Here is a 20,512-nt window from a genome sequence, read left to right as displayed (position 1 = left end):
GAAAGGTTATCCCAAACATTGCACAGAGTAATGGCGTCTCAGCCCCATGTCTGGGTTCACCACAGGAATCCTCCAGGAGCTTCGCGTTGATCGCTCTGATTGGTTGACGCCCCGCGTCAAGCGGCCAAAGTTCAGCTTTGTCCATCTCTGGCTTTTGACGCGCATCGAGCTTAAAAACCTTCTTAAATTTTTCGGCGCGGAACGCCGACGCCCTAAACGCAACGCGAGAAAGCTCAACGCCCCCTTTCTGCACCTCCACATAGACTTTACAAGGAAACCTTCTGCTCTTGACGCTCAAAAGGCGTTTGGTCTGAACACACCGTCAGAGCAACAATGTTGACCGACGTGGTGCAGCATCCTCACCAGCTCCTGCCATCAAACGAAGAAATTCATGTTTGTATGTAATTTTTTTTTGTTTGATTGTTTTTAAAGTGTGCTTATCGCACAAATTCAGTGATAATTGCTGTGCGTTATAAAAGAGGCACACGTCGGGTCTGCTAAAGGAATGCGTTGATGGCCCGATCCAAGAAGAAATAGGAAGAAAAATTTTTTTTAACCCAAAGTGTTTATTTGGTCCTTTAACAAATGTAAAAAGTTAAGAAAAAAAAAATCTTTGTATGTTTGCTGTTTATTTCCGAGTGACGTTGTGTCAAAATGGTTGTAGTGCAGAATGTATCCACTAGAGGGCAGAAGTATAAACCTGTGTTCAACACAGGTTTGAGGGATGTTTCCACCATAAAGTGATGCAACAGGTTTCAGAAACTACATTAAAGAGCATTAAAGGGTCCACAGATGCTACACAGGTATCCAGACTAAAGGTGGTAGACGTACTAGATCTTCCCTTATGGGAGACGGATGCCCGACAACTGAGTGATCCAACCTCCAGTGACGGTTGCAGCCATCCCCAATGATGGAACCATCAGGATAAAGACCTGGAGAAGGAGAGGGGTTAGCGTGACCCCTACGGTGCGTAAGCGACACCAACCAATACCTGGAGGAACATCCGACATCTCCATCCGGAAGAGATCGATCCAAGATTCAGCAAAGACACTGAAGAGGATCCTCAACGTTCCAGGACCTGAGCTGGAAACGGAAAGTCACCCATCCCCCACCCAGGAGGAGATGGGGGGTTGAGAGGGGGGCAAAGCTGGAAGCATCTAAAAAATTCAGTCTGACATGTTTTAGAAATGTTGTCCAGTTTATTTGTTTTGAACTTCTGGCTCTTATTGAAATGATCGGAGAAAGGACCCAAAAGCAGCACAAGAGATCTGGGCAGGTTAACAGCTTTTATTTTAGCCACTTGATGAGGTTTGGTGCTGGAGTTGGACTCTGGTTCCCAATGAGCAGAGCAGAGCAGAGTAACCTTCCTCTGGGCCGACAGATAAGACCCCTAGCACAGCAAGGTGACTGAAGATCCACACTCACGGTTGGGGGTCTTCCAGGACAGAAACCCAGTAACCATTGGGGAGCAGGCTCCAAGGGCGAGGCAGGAAGCGGAAGTCGGGGACAGATCAGGTCGGTAACGGGCAGGCAATTGTGGTCGGAGTGCTGGAAGGTCAGGCATGAGAGCAATGACAATCTGGCAGTGAGTGAATGGTGGAGGCTGCATATATACGCAGGCTGAACTGATGGGGATTGTGAACAGGTGGCAGAGGCAGGTGAGAGCAGTGAACTGATTAGGGGTGTGGCAAGCAGCAATGCTGGAGGAAGCAAGGCTGATTGTGACACTTATGGCACTATTTCCCTCTTAGTGAGCGTTCCTACTGTCGTTTATCGGACGCTTCTATCCGAAGGGACTTCCACATACGTGTTTGTGAGAATAAACCTCCCTGGATCGGGTTACGTGGTTTGTTCTGGATCACATGGACACAGAAGCTGCCTTCGACACGTCAGGAATGCGAGGTTCAGTGTGTCGGTCAGCTGTTGGAGGAGTTCACTTATCAGTCCAGGAAGGAATGTAAACACGAGGAAGCTGTGAGGATGGGTGAACGGGCAGGTCGGAGGTCACATGGGTGGGCCGTGACATCATAATGATGATGTGAGAAGACTCACTTCCTGTCTTTGTCTGGGCATGCAGCTTTGTCTTAGGCTGACTTTCGCTCCATTACCGCGACGCAGTAGCACCGTTATTCACGGCCATCACGGCCATCACGGCCATCACGACCATCACGGCCATCACGGCCATCACGGCCATCACGGCCATCACCGCCATCACGGCCATCACCGCCATCACGGCCATCACGGCCATCACGGCCATCACGGCCATCACCGCCATCACGGCCATCACCGCCATCACCGCCATCACGGCCATCACGGCCATCACGGCCATCACCGCCATCACGGCCATCACGGCCATCACGGCCATCCTCGCCATCCTCGCCATCCCCGCCAACCCCCCCATCAAGCTGGCTTCCCTTCAGTCTGGCGGCTGATTGGTGGCTCGTGCACCTCACCAGTGACTGATCCAGTCAGTCCATCATCTCACCCGTCTGAACCGTCACCTGCTGGAAGGTGCTTCAGGAAAATCCCTCCCTCTGGTTCAGCCAGATCAATAAGTCCCAGTAAATGAAGCATGGCTGCATGCTAGCAGCGAACGCTGTCCAGGTGTACCTGCATCTTGCCTGGGGAAGCTGGGATGGGCTGCAGACCCTGAACTGGACTAACGCTGTAGAAAATGACTCAACTGAACGTTTCTCTTTGTGCTACAAAGCTGCTGGTTATCCTGCAGGGGTAAAACATACTTCTCATGTCACGCTTTACAGGCTCCACCGTCGTTTCCACACTGGCTGTAGAGCCTTCGTGTCATGCCCTGCCTTCCTGGCTCCACCTGCCCTCACTCCCTCTCCAACCACAGCTGCACCTGGTCAACCTGATGAACACACACCTGCCCACAATCACCACCATGTCCTCGAAAGCCATTTCACTCCTCCACAGCAGTCCCTCGTCTAACTCGTGTTCCTGGTTCCTCCTGATTGTTTGGTTAATAAAACCCTTGGACTGTTATTCATTCTGCAGCGTGAATCCTTCTTCTATTGTTGCATCATCCTGCTGGAAGTTTCCATCAGAAGATGCTACACTGTGCTCATAAAGGGATGGACATGGTCAGTTTGAAGCGTTGATCCTGACGGCAGGATGGATCCATGTTGTCATGACGTTTCCAGCAGATTTTGATCCTACCATGTGGATGTGGAGCTCAACTGGAGACTCATCAGACCAGCAGTGTTAAGAAGTTGAATCAGCTGTGGTTAAACCAATCAGCTGCTCAGAACGAGCTTCAGGTTGTTCTGTTCTCAGAAACTTCAGAGCGAAGCTGAAACTTGTCCGTCGGTCCAACAGGTAATGACAGCCAGCAGCTGCGCTCTTATTACTGTAATCACACACACTCTGGAATCTTCTCCACCTCAGAGTTTCATAGCGTGTGTTTAAAGGGAAATTCCACCTCAAAATGGCATTTGCAACTGGTGCCTTGGGGCAAAGCTGCGTGTTACTGGAGCTCAAAGACGGCATGCTGATGTTTATTATACAGATTATTATACACAGTAAAATTCATGGATTCTATATTCTGCATACACAAGTGACAAAATTTAGTTTCTCATCAGTAGCAGAATAAACATCGTACTAAATGTTAATAAAATTATAGCAAAAAAAAATAAATAAATCTTTTAAAAGATTATAGAAATGTCAAATACAGAATGAAATAAAATTCCTAAGTGTGAAAATACATAAAATTGACATTTTTTACATAAACATATGTATTTAAATTTCATATAAAATAAATTTTCATTTATAAAATGTGATAAAAGTTAAAACTGACGAATTCCAGTTTAGTGACATTAATATAATTCATAATATTTTTACTTTGAATCATTCATAGTTAATTTGTTATGATGCATTTATATTTGATTTGTTTTGTAACAATTAATTTAAATTAAATTTATTATTATCTTAATTTTGAAATAAATTTGTTTTTATTAAAGATTAAATATTTAGACAGAGTATTTTTCATTTAATTCCTTTTTATTTTGAAGTCAAAATAAAACGTGGCCCATGTATACATAGATTTACTATTTCCTGTGTTTATAGTCATTTTCTGGCAAAACAACAAAATATTATTTGTTTTGTTTGTTTGTTGAAGCTTTGTTTAAAATATTTCATATCTGAAGTCACTCAGTCTGAAGTGACCCGTGATAAAAGGAGGTTCTAACCCGAGTCAGGATGGATGGATGGATGGACGGATGGATGTTTGGATCGATGGATGTTTGGATGGATGGATGTTTGGCTGGGTGTGTGGATGGATGGATAGATGTGTGGATGGATGGATGGATGGATGGATGGATGGATGGGTGGATGTGTGGATGGATGGATGGATGTGTGGGTGGATGGATGGATGTTTGGATGGATGGATGTTTGGCTGGATGTGTGGATGGATGGGTGGATGGATGGATGGGTGGATGGATGGATATTTGGATGGATGGATGGATGTTTGGATGGATGGATGGATGGATGGGTGGATGGATGGATGTTTGGATGGATGGATGTTTGGCTGGATGTGTGGATGGATGGATGGATGGATGTGTGGGTGGGTGGATGGATGGATGTTTGGATGGATGGATGGATGGATGTTTGGATGGATGGATGGATGGATGGGTGGATGTGTGGATGGATGGATAGATGTGTGGGTGGATGGATTGATGTTTGGATGGATGGATGTTTGGATGGATGGGTGGATGGATGGATGGATGGATGTGTGGGTGGGTGGATGGATGGATGTTTGGATGGATGGATGGATGTTTGGATGGATGGATGGATGGATGGATGGATGGGTGGATGTGTGGATGGATGGATAGATGTGTGGGTGGATGGATGGATGTTTGGATGGATGGATGTTTGGCTGGATGTGTGGATGGATGGGTGGATGGATGGATGGATGTGTGGGTGGATGGATAGATGTGTGGATGGATGGATGGATGTTTGGATGGATGGATGGATGGATGGATGTGTGGGTGGATGGATGGATGGATGGATGGATGTGTGGATGGATGGATGGATGGATGGATGTGTGGATGGATGGATGTGTGGATGGATGGATAGATGTGTGGATGGATGGATGGATAGATGGATGGATGGATGTGTGGGTGGATGGATAGATGTTTGGATGGATGGATGTGTGGATGGATGGATGGATGGATGGATGGATGTGTGGATGGATGGATGGATGGATAGATGTGTGGATGGATGGATGGATAGATGGATGGATGTGTGGGTGGATGGATAGATGTTTGGATGGATGGATGTGTGGATGGATGGATGGATGGATGGATGGATGTGTGGATGGATGGATGGATGGATGGATGGGTGGATGTGTGGATGGATGGATAGATGTGTGGGTGGATGGATGGATGTTTGGATGGATGGATGTTTGGCTGGATGTGTGGATGGATGGGTGGATGGATGGATGGATGGATGTGTGGGTGGGTGGATGGATGGATGTTTGGATGGATGGATGGATGGGTGGATGGATGGATGTTTGGATGGATGGATGTTTGGCTGGATGTGTGGATGGATGGGTGGATGGATGGATGGATGGATGTGTGGGTGGGTGGATGGATGGATGTTTGGATGGATGGATGGATGGATGGATGTTTGGATGGATGGATGGATGGATGGGTGGATGTGTGGATGGATGGATAGATGTGTGGGTGGATGTGTGGATGGATGGATAGATGTGTGGGTGGATGGATGGATGTTTGGATGGATGTGTGGATGGATGGGTGGATGGATGGATGGATGTGTGGATGGATGGATGGATGGATGTGTGGATGGATGGATGGATGGATGGATGTGTGGATGGATGGGTGGATGGATGGATGGATGTGTGGATGGATGGATGGATGGATGTGTGGATGGATGGATGGATGGATGTGTGGGTGGGTGGATGGATGGATGTTTGGATGGATGGATGTTTGGATGGATGGATGGATGGATGGGTGGATGTGTGGATGGATGGATAGATGTGTGGGTGGATGGATGGATGTTTGGATGGATGTGTGGATGGATGGGTGGATGGATGGATGGATGTGTGGATGGATGGATGGATGGATGTGTGGATGGATGGATGGATGGATGGATGTGTGGATGGATGGGTGGATGGATGGATGGATGTGTGGATGGATGGATGGATGGATGTGTGGGTGGAGATGTGCCTCCTCCTGATTGGACTTGACTAGTGAATAGTTCAGATTTCCTGTTGCAGAAGTTCAGTGAATGCATCACTGTGAAGTTACGAATGAAATCACTTTGATTTTTGAACATCTCAGACAGGTTTATAATCTGAAGAACATTTTTATGTCTGTCGATATTCAGACGAGGAACAAGTTCACTAAAAATGCTTTAAATTCATCTCAGGAGGTGAAAATGAAACGTTTTAAGCTTTTAACATCTTCGACTCAGACGGCGTTTCTGTCAGAAAGGTCCTCACACAGATAGAAGTACAGACGGGAACGGAAAGAGTGTTTATCACACCACTTCCGGCTGTACATGGCAGGTAACACACACACACACGCGTGCACACACACACACACACACACACACACACACACACATATTTAGTCTTGTCTTTTGAGGACTCTTGATTCCTCTGACCACCTGGAGTCCACCTGGAGCAGAGAGGACCCGATGTGTCCCCACAGACACCACAAGTCCAACCGGTCCTCACAAGAACAGCTAAACAAGACTGTGTACACACACTCACATGTACACACCCTTTCAATAACAGGAAATCGTTTTTTTTTTTTTTTTTTTGGTTTTTTTTTATGCGAGTTTGACTGTCAGACTTGGGTGAGAATTGAACGGTGATCAGTGACGGTTGATGCAGCATGTGGACCGACTGACACACACACACAGACAAACACACACCAGCTAACTGTAAGTATGTGTGTTTCTATCTGTTTTACTGTGAATTATTTCGTCATGATTGGACAGATGTGGTCATGACAGAGGATGGTGATCGAGTTTCTGATAGGCAGAGTTTTGCCTTTGCAGCCACCCTGGAAACCAGAAATGTGACTGGTGTGATGAGCTGGGAGAGCGCCATGTTGCCGTCTCCTGCTCGCCATCATCAGAAACAAATCTGAAACGTCTGTTCCGACGCAACGTGTCAGTCGTCACTGATATGGAATTGTTCAGGGAGAGATCCTGGGGGACCTCAGGAAAACGCATCACCTTAACTACATATAAAGCCTTCGGTCTTATCATGGTGTCGCTCTGGAAGCGATGATGGGAACACTCGAGTCCCAACCTGGAACTGGGACTTCTGTATTGTTCCACACTGGTGGGGTTCTCCATCCCATCCCAACCTTTTCAGATGAGATGATCTTCCCTTGTTTGGAGTGTAGAAAGCTCGGTTTTTCCAAAAAGCAGCTAAATCGTGGATTTCTGGTTCTTTGAGCATGATGGTTCCTGCTACAGTACTGCCTGAAGACTGGACTGGTCCTGATCATCCAGGACTGGTTTCTGCCCTTCCCACATTTCTCCATGACTCTTTTCCAGACATTCTGCTCTGTAGATACCACCAAGCAATGTTTGTTGAACTCATCCACCTTCAGTAGATTCTGCTTTTGTACTCAGTCCTGATACCCTTCACCAGCTGACCCTGAACTGCCACATCTCGCTGTCGCTTATATCAGCGTCTCAGGAACATCCGTGTAACTGTGAAGGAGATGTGACCCTCCAGCTGGTCTACGGAGGTTTTCCAGCATTTCAATAAATCCAGACACGTGTAGTGTTTATTCAGAGACTCTAAATGGTAAATCCACCATTATTTATCACATCTTCCTCACCATCACTACCATGTTGCTAAGAGACCTCTATTTTCACCTGGACATGATGATGAAGACACTTCCTGTCAGACTTTCCACCAATCAGAGAGCTTAAACTGACGGTAACGTCCAATCAGGAGCAGCCAAAGATCAACAAGTGATGAGAAAAGCAGGAAAATAATGATCCTCTATGGCTGGAGTGAAGCCAGGAAGACGTTTGGGATGAACAGCGGTGGTAAAAAGCAGCTGAGTTGCGTCATTTTAGGCTGATAATCCTGCGGCTACAGCTGACTGGGACTAGAATGTGTCAGCTCCTTCAGTCAGTTTTAGATAAAAATAACTGAAAGTAGCGAAAAACAGCTGGTACAAGAATCTCCCATGTTGCTTGATCTTCTACAAATGTTTCCACCATTTTAATGAACTTATATTTAATATTTCTGTGTCTGGTTGTGCGGAGCCACGATGGAAGCCGATAATGGTCACATGTCTTTAGCTGACCTGAGTCTGTGTGAGCGACATGGCTGCAATGTCTCCATGCTGCTATATGTGAACGCATTCCCTCATTTCTCACATTCATTTCAGAGAAAACAATCATTTCTTTGTCTAAAATTCCTCAAACTGACATGAAGGTGTTTATTTGTGGTCAGACGTGTGACACATAGCGAGTCCCTCCTCGGTCAAGGAGGTGGTGATGCTGCAGCATAATCTTTGATTTTACACGACTCCTCCTGATCGGCTTCCTGTCGGGTTTATCAGACTTGTGCAAATGTCAGATCTTTTTTATTCAGACGTACAGTCTTACTGGCAGTTCAGGCAGCTTGTTATGCAGCAGAGATGTGCTTAAGCTCTGAACTGAAGTTTGTGTGTCTGTTAGGTTAATTAATATGCTTGTTTTGTCTCTGTGATGGAGCGGCGACCGTCCAGGTGCACCTGCTTCTCACCTGCTGGTTGCTGGGATAGGCTCCAGCTTCCTCCTGACCCTGAAGTGGATTGAGTTCTTTAGAGAATGGAAACTTCCTGATAGAATAAATACATTCATTTTTATTTGTTAAAATAAAATCATTTTTTACATTTAAAATCATCCCTCAGGCCAGACTGGACCTTCTGGCAGCCAAATGTTTTACCTCACTTGGTCGAAAGTCTAAAATATTTTCTATAAAATGTGTTTTTTCCACACAAAACATGTGGAATAAAGCAGAAGAATGGCTTTACAATGCTGCTGGCAGCTGTGAGCGGCATTCCTGTAAGAACCTGCAGATCCATTATGAAGCTGTGTATTTTAACGGGAAACAAAGTGACGGGAAAAAATGTTCTCATTTCCACACGGTATGGAAATTCCTTCTGCCAGGAAGTCTGGAATTCAAACACTAATGAACTTTAAACACGCCTCTGTCTCAGCTTGGCTCTGCCAGCAGTCGTAGCAGGTGTGCCGTCGTTTCACTAAAACTGGATGAGTTAAGATTTAATGTGGATGGAAAACAATGTCTTTTCATAAGCACATTGATGTGTTACTTAATGTGTTGAAACAGTGAAAGGAGATCAAAACGGTTTGACATGACAGGGATGTGACATGACAAATCACAAAGAGCTGCTGAGGATGAGAGATGAAGGAATGGCTCCAATCTGAGCCTAATCATCTTTACAGTATTGGTTAATCTATTGACAGATTAATTGTTCCACACCCAGTATCGACACAGCTACTGACAGTAACAGTATCCAAAACACAGCACTAAACACTGTAAAGAACCTTAAACATCACATGACTGGGAGAGCAGATCCCGGACAAGCCCCCATTCATTTTTCAATTTTTGCTAGACTACAGAAGGTGGTAATGTTAACCATCTGGGGTTTCCATGGTTACTTCTGTCAATACCTTGGACTTCAAAATGAAAACCAGTTTTTGTCTTCTGTTGATAAACCAGTAAAACCAGCTATGACAAAAATGTACAACATATTTTTTTGTGTTTATTATGTCAGATAAGGCATAGAAAACATCGGTGAAGATAGACAATTCAATCTGCATTTATGTAAATAGTTGTTTTTAACTTTATGTTTACTACATTTATATGGGTTTTCACATTGAAACTTTTACCTGCTTGGATTTAATGTTTTTCATGCAGTTTTAGCTCCAGTTAACACAGCATGTTAACAAGAGAAAATATCTTTAAATCCACACATGAAACCAAGAAGATAAACTGTTTTAACTCTTTCAAGTCTGACTGAAAAAAAATGGAGGAAATTTTTAATATGAAGTATTTATTTGGCTCTATTTATGTTTAGGTAGAAGACAAGTATCAGATAGTGTTCAACAGGGTTTTGAGCAAAGTCTTTACTGTAAAGTGATGCAAAGTGTTGCAGAAACTTTATCAGCTACAGTGGATGTTTACACGTTACATAAATTTCGGACACAGTCTGACTGTCAAGCTGTATCATATCACATCGTATTGTAACGTATTGTACCGTATCGTGTCGCATACTGTATCGTATTGTACCATATTGTATCGTACCATATTGTATCGTATCATATTGTACAATATTGTATTGTGCTGTATTGTATCACACATATGGCATTAAAGGGTTAAAGCTTAAATATGAAGGTAATAACAACAGCATCGCCTCGACTCCAACAGGTTAAATACCAGTCTGTTGGGAAAAAAGATTTTAAAAAATTAGTCGAAATAGTCATAGTGTTTTGGTCATAGTTTGTCGTTCTGCGTTCAGCTTTTTAATTTAAAGGTATGATTAAAATATTAAGAAAGGGACTGTACGCTTATTTTCTTTTTACAGCAAAATGCATTTAAAAAACTGATTTAAAAGCTTATGTCCATACAAAACAAGGCAAAAACTGATCTGAGAACGGTTTGTTGTGGCGCTTCCTGTTTGGTCGGCAGGTAAAAAGCTGATTTCGGTTTAAAAACAAACATGGTTGCAGGTTCAGAAGTGACTCAGACGTCAGAGTTGCGTTAGGTTAGAGTGATTGATCTGTGATTGACTCTTTTTCAGGTTTTTATTGGCTAAAAGCCGCTGATGGACTAACTGGTGTCTCTGTGTCTCTGCAGTTGCCAAGCGTCCTTCCTCGGTCTCGTCTCTCAGTGGGATTGTGGGTAGGATGATGTCATCTGGCGAGCGAGGAGCGTCGTCCTCCTCCTGCACCTCCGTTAACACTGTGTGCTTGGACGGCGGGCGTCCCGCCTCCCTGTCCTTCTCTTCGTCCACCTCCTCTGTGTCCCTGCAGGACGCCTCCCACTCCTCCTCTTCCTCGTCGTCCTCTTCGCTTCCGTACGGCACCGTGCCGACCTATAACGCATCCTCATCGTCGTCATCGTCCTCCACGCCGAAGAGGAACGGCTCAGACATCAGCCTGGACCTCACCCCCCTCCTTACACCACATGGACCGGGAGTTCCTGGAGGCGGAGTTAGTGTTGCCAAGGTGACGGGCGGAAACCATGCCCCTAATGGACATGTAGCCAATGTGGCGGCGACAGCAGCGGCCACACCCAGACAGCTTTCCCGGCTAGAGAGAGTCGCCTTGGAGATCGTAGAGACAGAACAGGCCTACGTCAGAGACCTGAAGAGCATTGTGGAGGTAAGACTTTGCGGAAAACACCCAAATACAATCCAAATACAATTAAAACTTTCATCCATCGGTTGTTACCTCGTTGCGGTATTAAGATGGAGGCGGTCCCAAAATGTAAAGTCAGGACGCCGAGAAAACTGACGTAGCAATGGCGGCCAAAACTCACCAGCTAGCTTAACCAGGAAGCACGCCGTTTTTAGATGCAAGCCTTCTCCAACACACCTGAACCAGATGAACGTCTGGTTTCCAGGCCTCTGCAGAGCCGGATGACATGGAGAAGAGGGCTTCAGCTGTTTGGTTCAGGTGTTGGAGAAGAAATGCATCTAAACGTTGCAGGATGGGAGATCTCCAGGACCGGACAGGCACCGCTGGTGCAGCTGTCAAGTCTCCCTGATTGGGCAAAAGTTTTAGCTAGTGGCTCATAAATACCACAAATATGTAAATATCAGTTTTCAAATCATCAGTAACCTACTGAGGGCAGGTAGCCGATCCGTTGCCATAGTAATACAACCAGGAAGCAACAACCGACAAGGTTTTTAGTGTCTTTTACAACGTTTTAAAGCAGGTTTTGTTCAGTTTGCGTTGTTCAGATGCCGTCTGGTGAAAATCTGATCAGTTAAAATGGTGGAAAAGATAAAATATAAGTATTTCAATCCACTTTAAAACTTTCAGACAAAAAGAGAAGAATGACTGTTGGCCAAAGCATCTGATTGGTTTTGGCTGAACTTTCATATAAAAAGAGGAAAAAGTTTCTTATTGAAAGCAGGCAGTCTGAAGCTGCTCTGATGGTCAGGAAGACGGCTAGCAGGATGTTTTTGGAAACATTTCAACAGAAGTTTGTCCCTCTTATTTAACATATGGTCTTAGTGTTAGCTAGACTGTACAGTCGACCGTAATGCTGATTTCCACCAGGATGCTAGCATGAAGCGCATTAGCCAGATGTAGAAACCAGCTTCTTTCTGCTGAGATGCTGAAACTAAATCATCACGTCCATGATTCTGATTTTCTTCTGATTTTCCCTGTTTTCACCACAACATGCGCAGCCATTAGCGCATCGTGCCAAATGTTAAACAAAAGGAACAGTTTGTCTGTGTTTACGGTGTTCCTGCTGCATTGCTGGAAATCACTCAGTGCTGAAGGGAATGGAACTATTCGGCATAACAAAAGAAGTCTTGAAGGGAAAAAGATCAGGATTTGTGTGTGTTTGTTTCGTCCATCACTGGTCCAGGTGCATGTTGGTGTGTGCATGCCTCCAGATGTCTGATTGGAGTGTGAAACATCCCTTTGAAGTGAAGGAGAGAATTTACTGCAGCTTTCATCCGCTGCCATCATGCACGTACATGCTGAGCGCCGCGCTGTCGTCAGCGTTATCAGCCGTCTTTCAACTTCCTCTCCTGCTCTGCCTCTCATCACCACCTCCTTCTTCCTTTGGTGCTTAATCCCTCCTGACTGCAGTTGTCATCCTCGCTCTAGAGGTCACTTTCACAGTCACATGACTCGCCACTGAACACGCGGTGCCTTCAGGAGGACTGGGACATCTGTGGCCACTGGTTTAAAGGGTCAGATTGGAGGATCTTGGTATACGGACTGGACTGGACTGGACTAAACTGGAGTGGACTGGACTAGACCAGACCGGACTGGACTGAACTTGACGGGTAGGAATCAGACTGGACTGGACTGAGTTGGATTAGACTGGACTGGACTAGACTGGGCGGAATCGGACTGGACTGGGCGGAATCGGACTGGACTGGACGGAATTGGACTGAAATGGACTGGACTGGGCAAAATCGGACTGGACTGAACTGAATTGGACTGGAATGGACTAAATTGGACTGGACCAGACTGGACTGGACTGGGCTTGACGGGTAGGAATCAGACTGGACTGGACTGAGTTGGATTAGACTGGACTGGACTGGACTGGACTGGGCGGAATCGGACTGGACTGGACGGAAGTGGACTGAATTGGACTGGACTGGACTTGACTTGGCGGAATTGGACTGGACTGAACTGAATTGGACTGGACTGAATTGGACTGGACTGGACTAAATTGGACTGGACTGGACTTGTGTTGCATTGTTTTTTAATGATCTATCAGTCCCTGTATCGATTATTCAGGTGATAATCAGCTGATTGGAATTCTGCTTTGACATGGATGTTAAATCTGGGGTAGGTGATGTTGGGGAGCTAGCGAGGTTTGATAGTAGCGCCCTGTCCTGGCTCCTCCCCACGTCTTGGCTCCTGTCCATGTCTTGGCTCCTCCCCCTGTCCTGGCCCCTCCCCCTCTGGTTCTGCTCCTTGCGTGATCTGAGGCTTTTTTATTCATTATTCATTAATTATGTTTCCATCATCTGAGCCAGTGGGAGCATGTTGAACAACTGGAACCCAACACGGAGCCTTGGGGGACTCCTCACATCATTTTTATTTGATTGGATCTATAATTATCAAACAACGTGAAGTCATAAATGGATGAAAGCAGAAGTCCTGTTCAGTTTTCCAGTTTATATGACGAGTCGTAAAGTGTGAAAATGAAACATGCAGATTGTTTTGTACGTCTTTATGAAAACACTGCAAATGGCAGAAGCTTTATACATCGCAGAGGTTTGCTTTCTCCGTATGGTAGCACTGCGCAGCGTTTCGGGTTTTTCTTCCTTCCAGCTGCAAACACGTCTGTGTTGCACTTTACCGAAACTCGTCTGCCACGGAAAAACTCGCATTTCTGCCTGTTTTTGAGAATTCCTCTGTCCTGATGGAGAGGAGCTTTGATAGATGATAGGTGTGTGTGTGTGTGTGTGTGTGTGTGTGTGTGTCTGTGTGTGTGTGTGTGTGTGTGTGTGTGTTTGTGCTGTAATGCAAGCCTTCATTCCTGCTGCTCTCTGTGTTTGAGGTCTCACTGAAGTCTGGTTTTCATTGAGGCTAGATGATGTCACGCTCGCTTGGAAACTGAACCAACTGCCATAACAGGCAGTGTGTGTGTGTGTGTTGAGCACAATAAGCACGCAGACGGGAGGAAGGGGAATGAACGGGTGGAAACAGCTCCTCTTCATCACGAGGCTCTCCTGCAGACTCATCCTTCTTGTTCTGGTCTTTCTGTTCACATCGTTCCTTCTGAGCCGAGAAGAAACGGCTGAACCAGTAAAACCAGTAAGCCCGACCAGTTGATTGAGTTCAGGCAGAGAAAACTGAGACAACGTGAGGGGATTGCACTGCTGACCTGCAGCCAAGTGGGACAGGAAACAGAGGAGGAGGACGAAGGGGGGAGAAGTCCAGCGAAAGAGACAGATGGAGGGGGAAGGGGTGAGAAGTGGAGGAAGCATGGGAAGAAAAGGGAAAGACGGCAAGGGAAGGGTGGGATGGGAGCCCAAAAGAAGAGACGTTGAGTAAGAAGGAGAATGTGATGAAGGTTGGCAGCTGCGGGGGGGGGTCAGTCCGGTCCAACAGGTCTACCAGCCTGCGGGTTTTAGATACAGCTCTTCTCCAACACGCCTGACTCACAGGAAGGTCCGGTTAGCGGCACCACATGCAGAGGAATTCAGCTGCGTTGGAGCAGACATGCATCTGGTCCAGCTCGCAGCCGGACTCGGAGCCTTCATGCCGTACCCCGTTACCCGGGGTCGGGTCGTGGGGGGCAGCAGGTTAAACAGTAGGGGTAGGAAAATAGAAAATAGAAAAAATTTGAAAATCTGGACTTTTTTGCTTCACAATTTTAAAATAAATTTTTTTGTTAAAAAAAAAAAAAAAGAAAGAAAAAGTTTTTTTCTCGAATAAATAAAAATATTCCATTATGAAATTTTTGTCATTTTTTTTGTTTTTATTGATCTTTTTACTTGTCTTCTTGTGTATTATAACAGCAGAATGATGGTCTGGCTACTGCGTCGTTTTTTCCTCATGGAAATCAAGAAAAATGACAAACAAAAAACTTTTTGTTTGTTTGTTTTTAATCTACAAAAATCAGCAATGTCGAAGAATTGTGAGAATCGCAATTTAAATCGAATCGGGACCCAAAAAATGGGAATCGAATCGGGACAAAAGCGTGTCGTCACAGCCCTAGTAAACAGGGAAGTCAAGAGTTCCCTCTCCTCGACTGCCTATTCCAGCCGATCCAGCTGGATTCCAAGGTGTTCCCAGATCAGCTGATCGTCCCTCCAGCATGTCTGGGGTTTACGTGGACTCTCCTCCCAGTGACGCGGACCTGGAACCAGGAGGCAACCTGACCAGATGATTATGGATGTGAAGGAGCAGCGGCTCTACTCTGATCTCCTCCCGGATGACCAAGCTCCTCCTCCTGCCTCTTAGTCAGTTAGCCGACACTTCTCTGCATCTGGAAATAAAATGAGCTTCTGTTTTTGGAAAAGCTCGGAGCGGTCGGATGGTTATGTAGCAGGTACGGGAAGAGGGAAGAAAGGAGCAGGATGAAGGTAAAGCTGAAACGACAAACCTCAACAGCAGGCGATTCATGCTACGGTACCGCGGTAGGCTAGCGGTAGAGGCAACTTGGACCTGAGTGTTGCTGTAGAAGACTTTGCTGAATGTAAAGACCCATAAAATGATCTTCTGCATGAGTAGCAGATCTCACAAGTGTGTGTGTGTCTGTAGGAGTGTGCACGTGTGCACAGGCGTGTCCTTGTGTTTAGGCTGGATGTTTCATTAAAATGCTGCGCGACGAAACGGAAGTAGGCCGAGGAGAGAGCTCTGTGGTGGAGTGAGACAGAACAAAGCTTGTGGCCGTCCTGAACCCCAGACAGACAGACAGACGGATGGATGGATGGACAGATGGACGAACGGACGGACAGACAGATGGACGGACGGACGGACAGACAGATGGACGGACGGACGGACGGACAGACAGACAGACAGATGGACGAACGGACGGACAGACGGACGGACGGACGGACGGACAGACAGACAGATGGACTGATGGACAGACAGACAGATGGACGAACGGACGGACAGACAGATGGACGGACGGACGGACGGACAGACAGATGGACGAACGGACGGACAGACGGATGGACGGACGGACGGACGGACGGACAGACAGACAGATGGACGAACGGACGGACAGACAGATGGACGGACGGACAGACAGATGGACGGACGGACGGACAGACAGATGGACTGATGGACAGACAGACAGATGGACGGTCAGACGGACAGACAGACAGATGGACTGATGGACAGACAGACAGATGGACGAACGGACGGACAGACAGATGGACGGACGGACGGACGGACAGACAGATGGACGAACGGACGGACAGACGGATGGACGGACGGACGGACGGACGGACAGACAGACAGATGGACGAACGGACGGACAGACAGATGGACGGACGGACAGACAGATGGACGGACGGACGGACAGACAGATGGACTGATGGACAGACAGACAGATGGACGAACGGACGGACAGACAGATGGACGGATGGACGGACAGACAGATGGACAAACGGACGGACAGACAGATGGACGGACAGACGGACTGATGGACAGACAGACAGATGGACGAACGGACGGACAGACAGATGGACGGACGGACGGACAGACAGATGGACGGACGGACGGACAGACAGACAGATGGACGAACGGACGGACGGACGGACAGACAGACAGATGGACGAACGGACGGACAGACGGACGGACGGACGGACGGACGGACAGACAGATGGACGAACGGACGGACAGATGGACGGACGGACGGACAGACAGATGGACTGATGGACGGACAGACAGATGGACGGATGGACGGACAGACAGATGGACAAACGGACGGACAGACAGATGGACGGACTGATGGACAGACAGACAGATGGACGAACGGACGGACAGACAGATGGACGGACGGACGGACAGACAGATGGACGAACGGACGGACAGACAGATGGACGAACGGACGGACAGACAGACAGATGGACGAACGGACGGACAGACAGATGGACGAACGGACGGACAGACAGACAGACGGACGAACGGACAGACAGACAGATGGACGGACGGACGGACGGACGGACGGACGGACGGACGGACGGACGGACGGACGGATGGACGAACGGACGGACAGACAGATGGACGGACGGACGGACAGACAGACAGATGGACTGATGGACAGACAGACAGATGGACGGACGGACGGACAGACAGATGGACGGATGGACCGAAGCGGAGCTACGTACGCGTCGTCCTTCCAGAGGGAACTGAAGCTTCCGCTTGTTGACGCTCAGTTGGAACGTCGTGTTCTGCTGATGTTCCACCGACCATCTTTCTCCTTCGTCCCATTCGGACTCAATGTCCCCCGCCTCACTCGGGACATGGTTGAAGCTCTGCTGAAGGTGGGAGTTGAAGCTCGCTCTGACAGGGGACTCAGCCAGACGTTCCCAGCAGACCCTCACAACACGTTTGGGCCTGCCAGCTCTGACCGGATTCCTCCCAACCACCTGAGCCAACTCACCACCAGGTGGTGATCAGTTGACAGCTCCGCCCCCCTCTTCACCCGAGTGTCCAAGGCATGTGGCCGCAGGTCCGACGATACGACTACAAAATCGATCATCAAACTGCGGCCCAGGGAATCCTGATGCCAGGTGTACATATGGACACTCTTATGCTGGAACATGGTGTTCGTTATGGACAATCCATGACGAGCACAGAAGTCCAATAACAAAACACCATTTGGGTTCAGAGGGGGGGACCATGCCTCCCAATCACTCCCCTCCAGGTCTCACTGTCATTGCCCACGTGAGCATTGAAGTCCCCCAGCAGAACAATGGAGTCCCCAGAAGGAGCACCCTCCAACACTCCCTCCAAGGACTCCAGAAAGGGTGGGTACTCTGAACTGCTGTTCGGTGCATAAGCACAGACAACAGTCAGGACCCGTCCCCCCACCCGGAGGCGGAGGGAAACTACCCTTTCATCCACCGGGGTAAACCCCAACGTGCAGGCACCAAGCTGGGGGCTGATGAGAATGCCCACACCTGCTCGGCGCTTCTCACCATGAGCAACTCCAGAGTGGAAGAAAGTCCAGCCCCTTTCGAGGGTTCTGGTTCCAGAGCCCAAGCCATGCGTCGAGGTGAGTCCAACTATATCTAGCCGGAACCGCTCAACCTCGCGCACAAGCTCAGGCTCCTTCTCCACCAGAGAGGTGACGTTCCACGTCCCTAGAGCCAGCTTCTGCAGCCGGGGATCGGACCCACCCCTTGCTGCTGCCCAGCTCACACTGCACCTGACCCCTACAGCTCCTCCTGCAGACGGTGAGCCCACGGGAGGTGGGGCCCATGTAACCCTTTCGGGCTGAGCCCGACTGGGCCCCACAGGTAAAGGCCTGGCCACCAGACGCTTGCTGTCGTACCCCACCTCCAGGCCTGGCTCCAGAGGGGGGTCCCGGTAACCCGCGTCCGGGCAAGGGAACATTCATGCCCAGGTTGGTCGTCATCAAAAAATGTTTTATTTCAGGTAAATGTTCCTGCATTGTTTTCACGGAAATGTCCACCTGTGGCGCCGTTCAGGCAGCAGCTGCTAAGCTATGTGAAGAGGAAAATAAACAAACATAAAGTGATTTTTAGCTTCTCCATCATCTTTACGTTTGACTTGAGCTCGATGGGATTTCGCTCCTGAATCCGACTTCTGAAACGTTTCCAACCGGAACGAGAAGGAAGAAGATTCATCCATCTCTTCCATCGCCAGCAGGAGATAAACGATGTTTCACCGTTTGGTGGAATAATGAGCCGACTGTGAGTCTGATGCAGCAGCACATCTGGAAACAGCTGGTAAAGTAACACAACTAGTTAACTAGTCAACCAGCTGTTCCCGTGCTCTGACCTCATCAACTAGCATCATGTACGTACGGAAAGAAACGTGGTGGGAAAGCAGCTGTTTTCACCAGAAGCATCTGATTGTCTGTCAGAAGAGAACCAATGAGATGCAGATCAGCGCGTTTGATCTGCAAAGAATGAATCAGAATCATCATTATTTGCTGAGTATGAAAACATGAAAGGAAGTTTTTTAGGGAATGACGGTGGTTGCAGGAAGCGCAGAGACGAGAGAAGACGATGAAACCTTTTCATCTACCTACCAAAGCAGAGACAGCGACCGTCTCTCCCGTCTGAAAGAGTCGGATTCCAGACTAATAAAGATTCATTCCAAATAAAAACGCTGATTCGCTGCTTTCAGGAAGCTGTGCAGCAGGAGGAGAACAACTTTCTCCTGCAGCTCGGAGAGAAAGCTCAGAGCGAACATCAGGTTTTATGTGCACATCTGCAGCCAGCAGCTGGAACAACAGGTGTTGTTTCGCTTCATGATGAGGGAAAGTACCTGTTTTCCTCCACAGCGTCGCACAAACAGCTGGCGACGAGCTTTCTGAAACGTTGGAAGGACCAGAAGTTGAAGCTTTTACACAACACTGTGAGTTTACGTAAAAACTTTCAGGCGTCATGTTGCAGAAATGCATGCAGCCGTCCTCCATCTTTACCTTCTGGCTTCCTGTTTGCCGCCTCGGCCCTGCAGGTGGTTTCCTCTTCCTGTTGTCGCTCAGCTCCATGCCAACACGACAACATGTACAGCCACGTTCTATCTGGTCCCCACAGTCCTGCTGACATGCTCGTGTTAAGCTCGTTTCCATCTGCAGACACGTCGTAGCGACGCCTCCGTTCCACTCGGTGTGTTGCATCTGAAGGTGGGGGTGTGACACCTGATGTCTGTTTGTGTGTGTCTGCAGGACTACCTGGGCTGCATCATCGACTGCGGCGCCCTGCCGCTGAAACCAGACCAGGTCAGCACCCTGTTCTGCAACATAGAGGACATCTACGAGTTCAACAGGTAACTCCTCCTCTTCATCACGCTTCCAGATAAGAAGCCGTGTGTTTGTGCACAGTTTCCCGATACTCTGATTACACTGAGCAACACGGTAGCTCCACCGCTAGCAGCCCCATTGGCGTTGTTCGCGATGTTTCAGATCCTTCAGTGAGTTTATTTAAAGACAAAGCGAACATCAACACATTTAGCATCTTTTCCTGTGGCATGCGTAAGCCCCTCCCCCGTCCAGAAGAACTCTCTAGAAGCTGAGTAAGCCACTCCCCCATCCAGAAGAACTCACTAAAAGCTGAGTAAGCCCCTCCCCCGTCTAAAAGAA

General features: G+C 47.7%; 1 protein-coding gene across 1 annotated transcript in view; it reads left to right on the top strand.

The window, feature by feature from the left end:
* plekhg2 (pleckstrin homology domain containing, family G (with RhoGef domain) member 2) overlaps positions 1–20,512 on the top strand; it is a 90,165-nt gene that overhangs the window by 22,736 nt on the left and 46,917 nt on the right. Inside the window, exons 3-4 of the mRNA XM_079246475.1 lie at positions 10,877–11,403; positions 20,099–20,199. Coding sequence (XP_079102601.1) covers positions 10,877–11,403; positions 20,099–20,199 — 628 coding nt within the window. The remainder of the gene's footprint in view (positions 1–10,876; positions 11,404–20,098; positions 20,200–20,512) is intronic.

This window comes from Telmatherina bonti (assembly GCF_933228915.1).
Source record: "Telmatherina bonti genome assembly, chromosome: 9".
In the NCBI taxonomy this organism is placed as follows: Eukaryota; Metazoa; Chordata; class Actinopteri; order Atheriniformes; family Telmatherinidae; genus Telmatherina; species Telmatherina bonti.
Note: the sequence above shows the minus strand (reverse complement) of the source record. Positions and strands in the feature narration are given on the sequence as shown.